Genomic DNA, 20,070 nt, shown 5'->3' with positions numbered 1-20,070 from the left:
CATTCTCTCTCTCTCTCTCTCTCTCTCTCTCTCTCTCTCTCTCTCTCTCTCTCTCTCTCTCTCTCTCTCTCTCTCTCTCTCTCTCTCTCTCTCTCTCTCTCACACACACACACACACACACACACACACACACACACACACACACACAGAAACAATATATACATTACAATGTTATTTGCTTCCTTCTCATATTCAGGCTGTGCATATTGACCTTAGTGTCTACTAAGTGTCCATTTCCACCCCCACAATTCACCCCCACACACACACCTCCCTGTTCCTCATGAAATGGAAATGGACCTCGCTGCCAAAATAGAGCAGATGCAGAATGAATTTGTTCCAAAGTTGAAAAGAATTCTCCAAAGGCATCACTCTATAATGTTCTACTTGCATTTTCCCCCCTTTCTGTGATAGTCCACCTGGTTATTGGTTTATGAGCGACACGTTGCTCTGGCACAAAATAGCTCCCAAATGAGAATGAGGAATAATAGTAAGTTTTGTTTAAAAAAAAAATCATACTGCATTTTGCTCTAAAACACAGCAAAGTAAGCAATTTATTTTAATCCTTGCTACAAACCTATTAAAAGAAGACTGGAAGTCATTCGTTTTATAGAGCAAACTAAGAAGAAATCCAAACTCCACAATGGTCCACAGTGAATAATCAAAACCTAGTTTAATAAGTCAAGATCTGCATGAATTCCATATGTTCTCTCACAAATTCCTTTTGTGAGAGAATGCTATCTCATTTCTATATGGGGAGGGGGAAAGAAAAAGAAATCAGAACATCACATCTAACTTACCCAAAAATCAGGAACCGGGATGAAGGGCAACCAAACCATCTCCCCCCACCCCAAGAACCCTTTCAACCATGATTGAAACATTATGAAATACATTGCTTTTATATTAAAGTTGCAACTTCCACTATACATAGTCACCTTATAAGTGAGAGGGGTAGCATGTAAATTTAATAAACAAACAAACAAACAAACAAATAAATAAATAATATAGAATTTACTTTCAGAAGAAAACAATTGGTTCTCTTTTTAGATGCTTTTTCAGCATAAAGTAAAGGTTCCTCTCGCACATATGTGGTAGTCGTTCCTGATTCTAAGGGGCAGTGCTCATCTCCATTTCAAAGCTGAAGCGCCAGCATTGTCCAAAAACTTCTCTGTGGTCATGTGGCCGGCATGACTAAATGCCAAAGGCACACAGAACACTGTTACCTTCCCACCAAAGTGGTCCCTATTTTTCTCCTTGCATTTTTATGTGGTTTCAAACTGATAGGTTGGCAGAATCCGGGACAAGTAACCAGAGCTGACTCCGTTACGTGGCACTAGGGATTTAAACTGCCAAATTGCTAACCTTTCTGATTGACAAGCTCAGCATCTTAGCCACTGAGCCACCGCATCCCTTTTTACAGCATAGCAATAACATTTAAGCTTATATACCTCTCTATAGTGCTTTATAGCCCTCTCTAAGAGGTTTCCTGAGTCAGCAGATTGCCCCCAACAATCTGGGCCCTCATTTTACCCACCTTGGAAGGATGGAAAGCTGAGTCAACCTTGAGCCAGTCAGGATCGAACTCCAGGATGTGGGCAGAATTAGCCTGCAATACTGCATTCTAACTGCAGCACCACCAGAGCTCATGGTCACAGATATTTAATGGACATTCTAATGTTATTTCTTGATAGATCTTTCACTAGAATTGATTTTATTTCAAATTATTTACATTGAACATTGCATTTTGTACTGCTTTTACTTTTTGAGCCACCTTGGGAACACTACCTTATTTAACAGTAGATGTAGAAATGCAGTTGAAATGCATTTAAAATAATAATAATCTAGGCCTTACAATTAAATAGAGAAATGCATTCATTCACATAATAGACCTTGCTTAATAAACAAAAATGAAAAATTCCTTAATGTAATTTGAAAAATTAGAAGTGCTTCTTGAAATTAAAAAAAAACCTTGAACAATTTCACTGCACAGTTCAAAGGTGTAACATAAAATTCGCTGTAAAATTTTGCAGAACGTGTTTGAAGTATTTTGAGCCCAGCATTAAACCCCATCAGTTATTTACAGATCAAAGAAGCTCAGAGTATCCTGGAACAATCCGGGTGAGAAATGCCAAAATCTGATTTCATCCATGTCCACATGTTTCTTTGAACTTGTAATTCAGAGAATTGGTCAGTGTATTGAACTAATTAACATGCTTAACGCTTGCCAATTTTGATGGCTGTGATCCTTTCTTGCCGGAGAAGAAAAGAGATGAAGGGAAAACAGGAAAAATGTAGGAAGAGAATAGAACTGTCTGTGATGGGGAAAGGACATGTGCCATGATGTTATCACACATACAACTTTCAACAACACATATGATTATCCTCAGAGATCTGAAAATGAACTTATTTTCCTGCATATAATTCATCCCTGCCTTTAGTCTCCCTTAAAGTTATGTTTGCAGAATTTCATATTTACAGAGTTCTATTCAGGCAACATTTTTACTAGCCAGCAACAAATTTGAACTTCTCACAGTCAGATTCTAAAAATGGCTCTTATGCTGATACTATGAATCATACTGACGTCATTTAAATTGGGATATTTTGAAGATATAAAAATTCAGATGAATAGGAAATTAATCCTGATTTCATGAGAAGTCCCTGAAACTACAAATCCCTTATTTTTACTTTTGCGGTACCTCCTATGAAACTGACTATTCAGAGAAGAGTGGTTGCTTTGAAAAATTGCACAGTGATTTGATAGCAACTATCGAATCTAACTCTCTGCAATACCAAAACTTTTACCAAGGTATTCTGTAATGAGAAATTTACCACCACAATTTTGCCCATCTAAAAGAGATGAACTATGCATCATATTCAACCACATGATATGAACCAAACATCTTCAGAATTATACTGTATATTAAGCAAAGCATTTACAAACAATTATAATGCCAATAATCTAGTCTTCAACTCAGAAAAGCTACCCCTATTTTCTAAAAAAAACTATATTAGAGAATGACTGCCAATAAAATCAGGCATCAGAAAGTCTCAAACACCCCTCGAAGCTGACAGACTACTGATAGTTTGAAATAAAAAGAAATGTTTACGTTTCATATTTATTCATATCAATCTAATGCTTTTAACAGGAATTGGTCGATTTAATTTGGATAACAAATGCAAAGGAAATCCTTTATTTGACACAAATTAGCTTCTTGAGAATGAGACAATTAGAAAACTATTTTTGAAAAAAACATTACCAGAATTTAGAAAAAAAATTGGATCTAATCTAAATAAATTTAGATTATTAACAAGAATATTTATTTTACGTTGCAGCAAAAGGATAAGTTCAACTCTATCAGAGTTGTTGTTTACTAAAATTTGAATGAGTATTCCGGGTGACTGGTAACTGTTTTCAGAAAATCTGCAAGGGAAAATCATTTTTGTGAAGGCAGGTAAACATATAATTATGTAGTATACATAATTGGCATCTGAAAAATCCCAAATTCAGTATGTGGCATCATAGCAGATGATAAAAATTATATCTGCTTGAGATAGTGGAGAGCCATTGTTGGTCAGGTAATTATGGTTTGAAAAGAAAAATAATCTAATGTTACAATGCACAATTGTCTTTCTATAAAAAATACACCACCTTTGTCAGGCCCTGGCATTTAATGCTTCCGGGAAACTATGTCAAACTACATTGCTTGGTTTATGGTTTCAAAATAAGGCAAGAAGGACCACTGAGAGCCAGTTTGGTATAGCACAGTGTTGATGAAGCTTTTCGGCACAAAGTGCCGAAACAGGAATGTTCACATGCATGTGCATGCCGGAAACCGGAAGAGCTGATCCTAGTCTTCTGGTTTCTGGCATGCATGCAAGCATGAAGACCAGCTGGCCAGTGCTCATTCATGTGCCGGAAACCGGAAGATCATCTTCCTGGCACGCACATGTGCACCAGGTGGCTGCTCCTCTGGTTTCCAGCATGAAGACCAACTGGCTGGTGCACCAGAACCCGGAAGAGCAATGGGCAATGGCTGACGTGCACGGAGAGATGGCTCTGCGTGCCACTTCCAGCACACATGCCATAGGTTCACCATCACGGGTATAGCAGCTAAGGTACCTGGCTAGAAATTGGGTGCCTAGGAGTTCTAGTTCTGCCTTAGACATAGAGTCAATTTGGTCTAGTCATTTTTTCCCCCTTAGACCTAAGAAGAAGAAGGCAATGGCAAGCCTGAAATGTTAACTTGAAGGCAAGAAGCGGAGATGAGAGGTAAATTAAAGAACTGAAGATCTGGAATACAGATAATCCTTGATTTGTAACAGCTCATTTAGCGACTGTTTGAAGTTACAATGGCACTGGAAAAAAGGACTTCGGACCGTTTTTCACACTTATGACTATGACAACATCCCCATGGACATGTGATTTACATTTGGGTGCTTGACAAGTGATTCATATTTACAACGTTTGCAATGTCATGCAGGGACAGACAGTTCTGTTTTGCAATTTTCTGACCAGCAAAGTCAATGGGGAAGCCAGATCAACTTAACAACCCTGTTATACTGATTTAACAACTAGTGATTCACTTAACGAATGTGGCAAGAAAAGTTGTAAAATGGGACAAAACTCAAATCTCTCACTTAACAACCTAGGTTTTGAGCTCGATTGTGGCTGTAAGTCGAGGACTACCTGTACTGAAATCCGTAATTGAAAAGCAAACTGATCACTTATTGTGGCCCAAATGCATATAGCATTATGTTTTTCTAAATCTGTCACACAATCAAAACATATATTTCTCCCCCCCTACCCAAAAAAAGCTAAAAAAAAACGATTTCTCTGTTGTTGAAGATGTTTCTTTTGGGAACTTTCAGCTACACAAAATTAGGCATTAAGTGCCCTCTAGTGCACTGTCACAGAATTGTCACAATATTGTTCCAACAAGCTACTTATTTCAATGACTTTATGTACAATGAAAATCAGCTTTACATTTTCTAACTATTATGTTCCTTTTCAAAAGAAATGAAAATATCATTCCTTTTACTGAAGGAAAGTACTCTTTAAGAATTTCAGGTTTTCAAAGAGATGTTCTTTTCTCTTTGTCAATTAATAGGGACTATTGCTGCGGGAATATTCCCAAGAGTCATAGTAATATTGTAATTCACTATGCCATACATTAAATAAATATCATTCATTAAAATAAAGGAATGTTGTGAGTGGGATAAATGAAATTCCTAGATCGAATTAAAATCAAAATAGCACATTAATCTGTAGGAAGTTAGCACCCACCCTAGACAAATGAAATGTCCTGGGAAATATTGAAAAGGCAGAATATTATATTTCCCTGGATCAGAAATGGAGAAACATGTTTTTAGGCAGGAAACAGACTCACTCTTTCTCAATGAGCCATTAGGGGCCCAGAGTTAGTTTACTCTACATAACAAAGATAGGATTAACCTACAGAAACTCACCACATGGCATCTGGGAACTTAACCAAACTTGAGACTCAAAACAACCTAGAGAGTTGCCCCTGCATGGCCCCATGGGAGTCTGACAACCAATCAGAATACATTTCTTACACAGGAACATAAAACAGAGAGAACTGAACAGAGAGTATAAAATAACCCAGCAAGCCCCTTCTTTTCTCTCTTTTCTTCTTCATCCAACATCTGGAAGAATGTGATCACCTTTTTCCCCAGGACCTCAAACCATATGGTCCTGTATACCATTAAAACCATCTTTCCAGGCAGCCTCCATGTTTCCAGTGTCTTTTTCCCCACTTGGAGCTGAACCCAGAAGGACATTTCTTCCAACAAATCAAATTTTACAAAAATCTGAAATATACAGAAAATAGATCACTTCCTTTCTTTTTCACATTTAATTCTCTCAAAGAACTATAAATTTATTAAGCACTTGCACACACTGGTAGTCAACATCATGTGTGTTCATTGACAGAAAGAATCCATGAAATTATCCAATTCAAATATTTTTGTTTTACCCCAAGCCCTTAAAAGACGACATACTCTCACCCTGAAACTCTACTAGAGGGAGTTTCAGCATAAAATTTTCACAGGGTATTTATATTCACAATCACATGTTAATTACCTTTCCCATCAGCCCTTCATCAGTACATTCCTTTCTTCATTGTTGTTATAGCTGGTTTAAATTATTTGGAAATCTCACCCTCATCCCCTGCAAATTTTGGTTGCTTGACAAGAGACTAAGCTTCAGATTCTTAAAGCAAGTAATGTATCTCTAAATGAAATCTGAATGGATTTTTTAAAAAAAACCAGAAACCTTCCACTGACTTAAATCAAGGGCAAATACGATTCCAAGAAAGAATTCCTTTGCTTAGCCTAAGTACGTCTTGTAAACATGGAAAGCATTTCATGAACCATCAGAACAGAAAATAAAATCCAAGCAGTCTTATTTAGATTAGATCCACTGAAATCAGTGCAATGCAAATTACATGATAACAAATTACAGACAACTCATAAACAAGCTATGAAATGTGAACAGAAACAAAGTCGAAGAAATTGCGGCAAACCTTCAGAGTTGAAATTAAAATCTGTCAATCTACAGTACAATGGAATCTAGTTTTGACGAGAGGTTCTCCCTTATTTATTTGTCACTCCAATCTCAGACAATCCTGGGTCTTTTATTTATGCATTTATTTATTCAATTTATATTTATTGATTGGCACAAAATTATTTCTAAAAGCAGAACAGATAAGGCTTTGGAATGTACTAAACTCAACACCGTGAAAGTTGTTGTTTATAAAATAATATTAAGTTTCAGGGCTATGTTTGCAAACATACAATTGTATGAATCTAAACAGAATATACCAATATCCACACAGTTGATATGTCAAGACAAATTGGCACACTATGCTTAGAAGTCATAGGCTGGAATGTTGGAAGTGGTTCAATCTCTATCTATCCTATTTTACACATACCATTCTGAAGAGTTCAGCAGAGAAATATCTGATTTTAGTGTCAACGTGTTCTATTTTTTTTATTATTCTGTAATCCCTTACATCAGGGTGCAGTCGGGGTGACTGAACGGAATTTGAGTGTTTACTGGCCGGATGCCCTTTCTGATGCCTACATGGAGTTCACAGCAGAGAGCAGACACAGCATAACTCATTGCACCTAGACAGAGAAATATATGCCGCTTCCTAGGATTGAACTCACAGCCTCCTGATTGTGAGGCAAGAGCTTACCTCTAGGCTACCACGCCGCTCACAAAAGTGTTCTATAAAGAAACATTTCGCAATTAGCCAAGTGGCAACTACAAGCACTATGAATAATGACTCCAGTACTCAAGCAGCTCCAGTATTAAAGTGACTGAATTTTAAGTATAACTTAAATATGAGTGTAATCCATAAATACAATTTAGACCCAAATATAAAGGTTTTTTTTAAAGAAAACAAATGAAAAGGAAGCAACATAGGCTTAAAAGTAGTGGGACAGGACCCAAACACCCCAGGGAAGGGTACAGAATTATCTAGGGAACTAATACATCGTACCTCTAGAGAGTATACATTTTAATGACATATTCTACAGAACACCACATCTCTGAAGTTGTAAGTAAACTTGAAAGATGACCACAATAGCTTAGTAAGAAATCAATATTTATTTTTCTTATGTGCTTATATTCCATTTCACTATATTGCTGATTAGCAATCTTATGAGTCAAAGGAGTTTTAAAAAGCCTAATCTATACAAACTTGCAACGCTACATCCAATAATTTAATGGGGAAATGTTAATTTTAATTGCATTACAGTGAAACAGGACAGATCATTAAGTCCTATACTACAGTAAAACTGCAATTAAATTCAAAACTTGCATTTTATTTCTACAGCTGCTCTCATTATAATGTCCATTTTGCACATCTGGTAAAGGGAGCGTTGAAGATCAACAGAGGGATTCCCTCCTTTCTATGCTTTTTCCCATGAACTAAATATAATGGAATTCTGACAGATGTTCTCCTCGGTCATAGTTAATAAAATGAATTCTACAGACAGTGAAAAGCTTGGCTCAGCTTACTAGGATAAACTTTCAGCAGACGAACTATAGATGTCACCAGCTCATCATCCAACTAGGAGCCCAAGGACGTTCAATTCCCTGCACCACTGGCCTTATCGCTATGATCACATTTGGCAAAAATGGTGTGTGAATGCCACATGGAAAGTTTTTCCCCTGCTGTGGCTTAACTTACCCCGTCATACTCTCTTTTTCCCAGCACAAGCTGTGTCAATATGCCTCCGTTCTATTTCATGCAACAGGATTCCCGAGGCTTCCAGCACAATTCAACGTACGCATAACATAATATATAATTTTTCGTTTTGTTAAAAAAAAACATCTGAACATTTTATAGTCATTAAAAACATCACACACGATCATTAGGCAAAAAGATTCAGCTGAAATGAATGAACAAAAAGATAAGCCTTTAATTGCTCAGGGAAACATTCCACAGCAGAGAGATAATTCCACGTACTAAGCCCCATCATTGTTAAAAATGACTATCAGGAAGCTTAATGGGGTATGAACAAAGGTCTGGTCCCTTTTTTGTACTCCATTACCTCATTCTTCTACCCACACAGGAGAAGATATGCTCATTTTTTAAGAGAACTGGGATGGGAGTTTACGAATTTGTCATTTTCCTACTACTACATATAAACCATAGTCATGAACTCCAAAGCACCACACTTTCACTAGAATTTAAGTGCTTCATGATTTCTGCCAAAAACAGAATCATTACACATCCTCCTCTTCCTTTTTCCATGACTTTGAACAGCTTGGCGTGATTATGAGGCAACCTTTTTTTTTCTATTTTGGGGTTGCCATTTTCAATGGGGAAACTAAACCATCGTGGCTTCCATTGTTGTGTTGGTTGAGTGACCATTCAAAGTTATAACGGCACTGGAAAAAAAATGACTTACGACCAGAGGTGGGTTGCTCCCGGTTCAGCCTGGTTTGGCTGAACCGGTAGTGGAATTCAGGCCTGGGTCGCAGAACCGGTGAACCGGTTCCGTCGCCGCTGCTAAGCTGCCACCATTTTGGTTTTTAATGACTGCGTGTGCGCAATTCACTGTAAATTGCGTGCAGAATAATTTACATTGAACAGCATGCACACATGCAATGCATGTCTGGTGTGCACGGGTTGCGAACCAGTGGTAAAACCGGTAGCAACCCACCCCTGCTTACAACCATTTTTCACACTTATGGCCATGGCAGAATCCCCATATTCACGTGATTTACATTTGGATGCTTGACAACTGGTACATATTTATGGTGTCCCGGGATCATGTGATCACCTTTTACAACCTTCTGCCTAGCAAAGACAATGGGTAAGCCAGATTCATTGTTACTAATTTAACAACTTCAGTGATTCACTTAACCACTGTGGCAAGAAAAGTCATAAAATGGGGCAAAGCTCACTGAAACAAATTTTCCACTCAACAACCTATGTTTTGAGCTCCATTGTGATTGTACGTTGAGGACTATCAGTATTTTATTCTTTTTTTTTTTACCCCAGCCTTCTTCAATCTGGTGCCAGGTGTATTAGACTTCAAATCCCAAAATTCCAATAGTACTAGGAAATCTGGGGAATCTGAGGGTTGCAAAAGATGACAGGCAGCCCTTCCTTTTAACGAAGTGACTGGAATTTCCAGCACTAAACTGATGAAGTCATAAAAAGTGACATTCATGACTTCACCTCTTCCACTGATGTCATTAAATGAATCCCATCACACTGTTATGCATAACATTACATGGTTGCAATTTGCAACTTCCAACCTTCCCTACTGACTTTGCTGGCTGGAAGCAGGCAGTATGTCAGTCCTTAAGCCATTTGGGGAGCATCTTCACAGCTTCCACAGCAAGACCAATTGGAGCTGTGGGAACTGAGGGGCAGGGGTGGGATATAGCCAGTTCGGACCGATTTAGGCAAACCAGTAGTTTCGGTGAGCAGTTGGCCCCGCCTACTCACCCCTGCTCTTTTCTGTCCTATATTTCTGTTTTTTAGTTCAGCTGATTCACGCAACACAGCAAATTGCCGCATGTCAGCTGTTTTACTCACCATTGCTGACATAGAATATAAGTTTTTAAGCTTAAAATGGGTGGTTTTTGAACACTGCATATGTATGCAAAGCATGTGTTAGGCATGTGCAAAGCACGCATGTGCACGCTCACTGAACTGCTAAGGAGGGAGGGGGAGATAGACATAGCTGGGAGTTGTGTAACCAAAATAACATTCTTTCCCGTGGGAGCCAAGGCTGCTCTACCAGGTGTTTGAGGGGGGTGGACAAAAGCCAGCCAGAGTTGGGACTGTGACCTGATTGGACCATGAGATGGAGGTGTGACCTGGAGGAAAGAACTTTGGGTTTTGATTTGGGTAGGGAAAACTTTGGGTCCTTCAGAGTCGGGTTTTTACCAGCTGTGCCAATATGACATTCCTAATAAATTCATACTTTGAGGAAAGTCTAGACCTCAGAGTTTTGATTGCTTTGGGTCTGTTACTTGGAACTCTGACACAGCAATGGTGGCAAATGGAAATTACTTGAATATGGCACACTGCAATGTCATAATCGCCAACTGGCCGACAAGCACCTGGATTGCACTTGTGGTGACACTGCAACGGCCACAACTGCAAGGTCCTAGTGTAAGTACCACTTGTTCAGCACCATCATTAAGTTAACACGGTTGCTGAACAAGTGTCATTCAGCAAGAACTATCTGTCCAGTACTCCACACTTTATCAGAAAAGGGGTGGACCCAATTCTGGTCCTATCAGCATCCATAACCAACATGGGGGGGGGACCCCAAAATCTTCAATAATTAACAACATGCTTCTCATACCCGATAGAATGTTTTCCTGCTTCAAGAAAAATGATAATGTCTGTATTTGCTTTTATTCTTCTTTGATTCAACTTAAACATGGATTCACAACATGCCAGTGGCTTGTCCACCCATATTAAAAACAAAACAACCAAACAATTTAACAGGCAGTTTCCCACAAACCAGCAATATTTTGAGTTGGGAAATAGCAGCCTTTTAACATAAGAGTTAAGCGTACAGCATTAGAAAAAAAATCTAACAGCATTGTACAACTGATCATTTGTGATTTGTTTCATTCTGCAGTGAAGTCGCATTTCATTTCAACAATAATTTGTTTCTCGTTCTATCTGGGCAGGTGCTTCCCTCCCGCCCTCCAAAAGCAATATTTCAAATGAAATTGGTTTTGAAGGAACTTTTTATGAATATACATAATGGAAAAGGCCCCAATTAAATTCCAACAAAATGTTGCCATTTTCAGTAAACAAAGGTCTCTCGGTAGGGTCAGGTTTTATGCTAAGATACCCGCTTGGAAATTAATTACCACCCTGATACATGTCAAAATACATTTTTGAAAGGGAATAGCATTGAATTGCAAGTGTGTGTTTTATCTGATAGGATGCAAAAAAGAAAAGAAATCAAATCAGTATTCTTTACCAACTACATTTATTCAGCGCCCCTTAGAGAAATCAAAAAGTCTTGTTAGCCTTTTCATCTTATTTTTCTTCTTCTTCTTTTTTTCTCTTTCTCTTTTTTGCTACTAACTGGAATCTTCACCAAGCCACATGTGTTTGGTGAGCCAGAAAACAAGTACAGAAAACAAGAAAGTGGAAAGTGTTCCCATTTGAAAAAAAGCAGTTGTCATCTCCTCATACAATTTTAGGAGGTGCTACAACAAAGCACAACCCATCCCCATTTCCCCCAGTATCTAGAGGAACTGAACTGTGAAAGTTCTTGCAATTATATAACAGCATTTACACAGAGAACAAAAAAATCACTGGGATGTTCTTTCAGCCCGACAGCCATTACCAGCTGGTCAAAACCCATCGAGGAAAATAATTAAAAGAAAAAATAAACTACTGAAGAAATTGGCATTCAGATGCCACCAAACTCCACATTCTTCCACAATTTATATTATGTCGAAGAAAGCAAAATATGTCAGCTGTCAGACCTGGAAGGCATCTTTTACATTTGGGCCTTCAGGCCTGCCACATTTTCTACTGTGGGAAACCAGGAGGGGAGATTATATAGAGTATGAGTGATATATAATCAAAATAACATTCTTTCTCAGAAAGGCAAGGTCATCTTGCCTTGCAGCTGCGATGAGGTGACTGGGAGGCATCTCCAGTTTTGAATGGTGCCTGATTGGAGCATGTGATGGACATGTGGGTGCTGGGCAGGGACTTGAACTTTCACTTGGGTGGGGAAAACCTGGAAGCTTTCAGATTTGGGTTTTCCCAGATGTGCCAACATGACATCTCTAATAAAATGGAACTTTGAGGAAACTCAAGTCTCATAACCTTCTTTCATTAGAGGTGTTATTTGGAACCCTGACATCACCTCCTTGCTTTATGGTGCCCAATCTTTTCATCCAACTCCCCAAAAGGGGAATGTTGAGGGAGGGGGAGGAGACAGAGAGAAGGAGAAAGGAAAAGAGGAAGAGGGAAAGAGAGAGGGGGAGATAAATTAACTAGAGGTTAAGGCATCAAGCTAGAAATAGAGAGACCAGTGTTAAAGCTGAGTAGTTTTTCTGTCCAACTGAGCTAGTTTTTGAGATTGTTTGTGGGAAATTTTTAGCATTTGCAGGTTGTGTTCTTTTGGACTACACTTTCTTCAAGCTACAAAAATTTGGGGCATCTGACAATACATTCTAGTCCTGTCTTAATCATGAAGCCATCTGGGTGACCTTGGCACAGTCCTCTCTCAGCTCTGAGAAGTCATTTCCAAAAACCTGTCAAAATTGCAGGGACTTGTCGGGGAAGTTGCACCAGTAGTCAGTGCTGACTCAAAGGCTATATATACTGTGCGTTTTTGATATATTTTTTAAAAAATAGATTGTATCAAAAATTGCTAGTATCGCCAGTTCAACTTATTCACTGCAAATTAAATAAGATATTTAATCTGGATTTGAGCTGTGGGACAAATTGTACATTTTTAATAAGTCCAGACTGGTTCCTTAATTAGCTTCTGTATTAGGAAAGAAGGAAGATACCCCTAATAAGTTAGCACTTAATTTATCTGAAGCCTTTCTATAGCACTCTTTGTTTCACTTTGTATTTGAGGGCCATGTGCAATTCATTCAATCATTTAGAACATGCAGTAATTACTTTTTTGCTACTTAAATGTGTACACAAGTTAAAATCATAGGAAGACTACAATAAGCTTGCCAGGTCAGCCCATTACATAATAGAGAATGTATTCAATGCAACGTCAGGATTAATTGCTGCATATAAACATTTTTCTTATTAATGTTATTCATTTAATCATCCAGTCTCTAAATCATGCTATAACTGAAAGCCACAGAGCAATACGCAATTATTGCAATAGTCAAGTAGTGTGAAGTCTCCAATGCAAATTCTTCCTTGATGAGACTAATTTTACATTCAGTGAAGGAGCTTTTTTTATCACTCCTTATCAATGTTTTTTTTTTCCTTAATGAAGTAGAAAAGCAAATTGTGTTACCTCTCTTAATACTGTGCTTTTATAACCTCGGTAGAGTCCTGGGATACCCTAAAAAAAATCAACAAAGAAAACCGATCAGCTACTGCAAATTGTTAGGAAAGGCTGCCAACGTACTGAGGATTACATGATAAGCAGAACAGCTTTACTGAGGATAATGTAATGGCTTCCAGGAAATTGACAATATTGATTATAAACACACTACCTATTGACTTTCTGAGTTTTATCTCACTTTTGAATGAGTTTGTCAGCTAGAACTGCACATTAAAGGGATAATATTTAGTTAGTAACCTAGAAGAACCAAGAGAGAAAGGGATCTATTGCTGACGCTTATAGTCGCTGGCTATTCAAATTACATATCATAAAAGAAAATGTAAACTTTTGACTTATGACTGTAATGGAGATCAACATTTCCCTCTTAAGTCAGGATGGTTGTATATTGAGGCACCCTGGTGACCGACCTAATTTTACAAACTTTTTAGTGGCGGTCGTTAAGCAAGCACCAGGTAATTAAGCAAACAACGCAGTCGTTAAACAAAGGTCACAATCATTAACTGAGTTGCTGCATTACTATGGGCTTCTTTTTTGGTGGGGGAGACCAGCCAAAAAAGGCACCTTGTAAATGTGACATGGAATGCTGCAACCAGCCATAAAGGTCAGCTGGTTGTCAAGTGCCAAAAATGCAGTCATGTGACTGTGTGTGTGTGTGTGAGTGTGTGTGTGTTGCCATCAAAACTCCGAAACTGGGTCACAAGTAACTTTTGAGGTATTCATCATAATGAAGTGACTGGTTGTTAAGCAAGGACTACTTATAACTTAAATTTAGGAAAAAATTAAATATGCTGCTTGTAACAGATTTAACAGCAAGATGGGCAGCAAAGAAACTTAATGAATTAAAATAAATTTTAAAAAACTATACTGATGTCATTGTCATGAAAGTGTCACATTTCCTGTTTTGTTTTTATTGTCAGTTACTTTCCAATGTAATAATTAAAATGCTTGATTATTTTAAATAATACTTAATAACAATTTAATTAATTTAAAATAATTGTAATAATTATATGATTAAAATAAATAACATAATAGAAGTTATTTGAGTTAACTTATTCCAATTAAATTCTAATTAAAAATAAAAACACTATGAAGCCCTGCAATGCTTGTCTCCAGCATCTTTTTTACTGCCAAGAATTCCCCATTTAAGTACTCTTTTAAAAAAAAACCCTTTAAGATAGCTGCCTCAGCCAAGTGTCCCCATCTGCTGTAAAAAAAGAAAAATAAAATTTCTGGAAAGTTAGAGCCAACACCATTATGCAGTCACCATAAGACAAAGAGAGTCTCCATTATCTGAAAATATATGCACATATGCACTCCATGAAAAGCATAAAAGCAAACATCTCTAAGGAAGCCAGTGGAAGACACAAATGAACTATTAGCAATTAATCCATGAATGGCCCAGCAATGGCCCAGCAATGACAACTGTAAAAGCTGGAGAAGAGAAAGTGTTTGTTATCTGGATAAGAGCTTCCCTTTCTCTCATACTGGTGTTTGGCCACTTCTAGTGATGAAAGATAACTGAAGATATAAGTGTGTACAAGTGTGTGAGTGCCTATAGTATTTTGTTAAACCAGTAATGCTTTATTTCTGACAGAACGTCTGATTCTTATTTGGAACTCTAAGTGAAAGTTAGGAATAAATATCTCACTGAACACTCTCTCTCTCTCTAAATAACTCACTGAACACACATACACATTCTCCCTCTCTCATCTCTCTCTCCCTTCTTTCTTTCTCTCTCTCATCTCTCTCTCATCTCTTTCTCTCTCTCATACCTCCCTCTCTCCTCTCTCTGTCTCTCATCTCTTTCTCCTCCCTCCCTCTCTCTCTCTCATCTCTTTGTCTCTCCTCCCTTTTTTTTTTCTCTCTCTCTCCTCTCTTTCTCTCTCTCCTCCCTCCCTGGCCTCTCTCATAAATTGCCTCCATTGACCAAGGCTGTGCACTTAGCAACTTTAAGGTATCCAGTCTCAACTCTCTGCAAGTTGCAGATCAAAGCAAGTGAGAGCTGGGAAGTACCTGCCCCAATGAAACGCTTAAAGAATAAGATCTCTCTGTAATGAGACAGATATATATAAACATTTTTCAAGGGACAGTTTGAGAAGTTTGTAAACCCATTTAGAATAGGTTGGCAGAAGTAGGACGAGCCTGACCTGTGGGAGGAGGACTAGAAGGGGTGCAAGTAAAAATTCTGCCAAACTGGTGCTTTGAAGATGGTTATCTAACTCATGGCAGCCATGTTGTAAATAGCCAAATCACCCCATCTCCATTTTACAAAAGTGTTCACAATATCTCCTCATGATGATGTATCCTTCAACTCTTCAAAGTTATTGACTTTCCTGAATATACTATTCATCAGCTCCAATAAGTTAGAGACCCATCTGACTTACCTCTTCATAGACGGTTTGGGAAAGGATTCGTAAGGTACTGGTAGATGGGGACACTTGTGCTCTTTGTTTCACAACTTCAGCAGGAACTCGTATTAGACAAGCAACCTGGGGAGAAATAACAATCTAGAGTAAGACCTTGGTGGAGCTGTAAGGCCTGGCAAGGATTGCAGTGGCCATGAAACCTGTGGCCTTAATGTGAGCAATGGAAGACTAACACTAAAGTCTTTAAGAAGTCTTTAAGAAGATGTTGGATAGTCATTTGTCTGAAACGGTATAGGGTTTCCTGCCTAGGCAGGGGGTTGCATTAGAAGACCTCCAAGGTCCCTTCCAACTCTGCTATTGTATTGTACTGTACTGTACTGTACTGTACTGTACTGTACTGTATTGTATTGTATTGTACTATAGTATTTACTAGAGAAGTCAGGTGTCAGAAGGAAAGCTGAGAAAATATCTACAGACCCCTTGTTAGATTGACAGTATGAAGAAACGGAGGCGTCTGAGGTAACAGTAACCATTTATTCGAACAAGAACGAGTAGCAACAGTAACAGTAAGTAGACCGGAGAGTCTGCGATGCTTGACAGCCTTTTATACCCGGCTGTCAAGCTGCTTAACCAATAGCCTCGCGTATGACAGCCCGGCAACCGGCAGGTGCGTCTGATTGGCTAAGACACGCCTGGCTGCTGCCGAGCTGTCTTTCGTAAGTGTGAGGACTTACGAGGCTGTAACACCCCTCATATCCTGGATATAAACTGTTTCAATTCCTCCCCTTAGGACAAAACAACTAGACACAAATACAGTTTTTCCCTCATGCCATCACTCTGCTGAACACCTAATTCACACAGCACTGTCTTATGCTTAAGGATACTTTCCATGCTGTATGGCTGTAATCATTATCCTTCTCATCTTCTCTACCACCCCATCTTATTGGTATCGTATTATGATTATTATTACTCTGCTGCTTTGCATTTACATGGAGAACTTCTGCCACGGAGACATAATTCTTTGTGTGCATAATCACACGGCTGAATAAAATGTTTTCTGTTCTATTTCTATTATTTCTATTTCTATTATTTCTATTCCTATTTCTATTATTTCTATTTATTTTTATTATTTCTATTATTCATGTTTAATTCTAATTCTGTTCTGCTCCATTTTCTTCACTGGTGATAATATGTCACAGTGAGTGTATTGGGTAACCTTGTCCAGAACCTGATCTCGGACTGCTCCCCTCTCTGGCCATGGACACATCTCATCTCCCCACATGTGATTCATATTCTGGTGTTCCAAAAACAAACAAAACAAACAAAAACAAACCTCAACCTCCTCTTCTCAAGTTGGTTCTGCAGAACGCTCTCTTTTTATAGGTTTGTCAAGATGAATTGAGTTTCACAATAGAACGGTGACAACTTCACCTTACATCACAACTCTTCAGCTGACTGCATTTAATTTATTGTATATATGTCATAAAGAGCTAATGGCAAAGAGCAGTCATTCTGTGTGCTTTCAACCTCCAGGCTACCTACAGAAATGAATTATTCCCACTGATTTTGACCCAGATAGTTACTTGAGGACTCTTGAAAGTCAATACTCAATAGGTTTTCTACATGTATTGGGCCGCTTATCTTATTCCCTATATGACTGATGGAAAAAACATGGGTTTCCCTGCGCTGAACGTTTGCATAGTAATCAACCCATCACCCTATTAATTTTTTTCCATTTGATATTTTTCTTTGACAAATGTTATTAAGCATCACGATGGTCATAAAAACATAAAATGGAACGGATTTAAAGGTCAGCTAGATGAAACCCTGCCCAATCAAAGAATCTACAATAGCATCCCTGACAGACAGTCATTCAGCAAGAGAGAGAGAGGGGGGGAGGGAGACAGAAGGGAGGGAGGGAGAGAGAAGGAGAGAGGAAGAGAGAGATCACTATCTTCCAAATCTGTCTGTTTCACCTTTAAATAGTTCTTACCAATAAGAATCTTTTTCTGATGCTCAACCAAAATCTTGCATTTTAACTCTATTATCCCTTATATTGTCTTCTGAAGCAATTTTATATGAATTGAATGAATACCTATAGCTTCAGGTGCCTTTTTTCCTTTTTTTGAGGGTTACCTTAAACATTTCATTATTTAATATATGAGTCAATACTGCCATCTAGCGATCAAGACTGTAGTACTTCATAGATACAGGTCTATTTTTCTTACGGAAAGATTGACACTAACTCTTTCAAATGTTTACAGGGACAATGGGAAAAACTCACAAATTTTGTAATCTACCTCGATACTACTAAAACTCTTGTCATTACCATTAACTGGGCAAACCATTGCATCACAGGGCAAGAATTTTTGAATCAAGCTACCTCAAAAGGGCTCAGAAGGATCCAATGCATCTGAAATCAGAGACCTGTAACTCCTGGGGGAATTAAATTCGGGGGCACTGTGGTTCCTTTGAGCTGCTGCTATATGATGGCCATTTTGAATAGTCCATGACAATTTCCCACCCAGTCTCGCAATCCCTTGCTCCTTGCTCTCACCCAGTATCAAGGAATTGGCTCATCATGTGGCTCTTAAAGTAACAATGGTCATAAATGTGAAAAATGGTCATAACTCACATGCTGTTGTAATGGTCATAACTCAAGTGCTGTTTTTTCAGTGCTGTTGTAACTTCAGCCACTAAATGAACTGTTGTAAGTCAAGGGCTAGCTATACATTAGAAAGATTCATAACTGAAAGATATGAATTGCATTGCTCACTGTGGGAACCAGGCAGTGAAATTAATCTAAACAAAATAACAGAAAGCCACAGAGGCCACATGGAACCTTCTAAAGTAAGCTGCCAAAAATTCAGCAGAAAAACTACCTATTTTCACCTATTTTCTGTAGAAAGTAAATGACAAAGTAAGTGTTTACAATGTTTCAAACCATCCATTTTCCCCTTTAAATCCCTTACAAATCTCACCCCAATAACTGAAAGGACAGAAAATTCAACATTGTTGTGTTATCAGTCATGTAGTCCCTTAATTTCTGGATTCAAAAGTATGATATTTTACAATAATATGTTAAACATCACTGCACTCCAAAACAACTGGACACAAAGACAGTTTTTCCCCCAATGCCATCACTCTGCTAGACAACTAATTCCCACAACACTGCCAAATTATTTACTAAGACTGTATTACTATTATTCTTCTCATCCTTCCTATTACCTATCTCCTCCCACTTATGACTATAAGCTTGTTGCTTGTATTTCTATGATTTATATTGTTTTATTTGTTTCCTAGTATGATTTGATTGCTTATTAGTAACCTATGACTATCACTAAGTGTTGTACCTTATTGTATTCTTGATTAATGTATTCTATTTTATTTTTCTTTATGTACACTGATAGCATATGCACCAAAGACACATTCTGTATCTATTCCATTCCATTCCATTCTAATATGTTTACTCCTCATCCCTCCAATCATTTCCTCTGTTTGGTTTGGTGGAGCACACTTCATCTTGAGCTCCATGGACACTCACTATGAGTGACTGTAACCTAGACTTTAGCACTCAGAAGATTGGACCTGCTACAACCCCCCCCCCCAAAAAAAAACCAAGATCTTTTCAAAAAAGGCACACCTCAAAAACACAGTTTTTCATCAGTCAATTTTTATCATTTAACTTGCTTGGTGTGAACTTCTTATCACAGGCCAGTATCATCAATCATTCTTTTTTTATCACACGAACTCATCACCTAATCAGAGGAGACAGACTGAGGTGTGATCAGAAAGCATGATGCGAAAGTTAACAATGAAGCTGCTGCTTCATGACCCAGACAAAAATGGGCACACTCTGTCCTGACATTGCCAGAGTGAAGCAATCCTTCCTCTCGAAGTAATAAGCCGTCTGCATTAGTAGTTGTGGTCTTTGTGATCCTGGAGCTGGCTCTCCTCGCAACCATGGAGGTCCATTGGTTCACTCAGTCCAACACATTTCACAAGGCGATCATTTTAAGAATAAACTTGGAGGAGGGGAGAAGAGCTAAACTTGAAGCCTGGAAGAAACCTTAAAAACAAGAACCTTAGGTCCGTCCGTCCGTCCATCCATCCATCCATCCATCCATCCATCCATCTATCT

General features: G+C 38.3%; 1 protein-coding gene across 1 annotated transcript in view; it reads right to left on the bottom strand.

Annotated features, from left to right (window-relative positions):
* The window catches only part of SLC25A26 (solute carrier family 25 member 26), a 141,391-nt gene that overhangs the window by 102,843 nt on the left and 18,478 nt on the right, over positions 1–20,070 (bottom strand). Inside the window, exons 4-5 of the mRNA XM_087708852.1 lie at positions 15,948–16,052; positions 13,513–13,560 (exon numbers count right to left, since the gene is read on the bottom strand). Of these exons, the coding sequence (XP_087564978.1) occupies positions 13,513–13,560; positions 15,948–16,052 (153 nt within the window). The remainder of the gene's footprint in view (positions 1–13,512; positions 13,561–15,947; positions 16,053–20,070) is intronic.

Source organism: Thamnophis sirtalis, unplaced genomic scaffold (assembly GCF_051295495.1).
Source record: "Thamnophis sirtalis isolate CommonGarterSnake01/CBP01778 unplaced genomic scaffold, rThaSir2_p1.2 scaffold_3, whole genome shotgun sequence".
NCBI lineage: Eukaryota > Metazoa > Chordata > Lepidosauria > Squamata > Natricidae > Thamnophis > Thamnophis sirtalis.
This window is presented reverse-complemented; position numbering and strand designations above follow the sequence as displayed.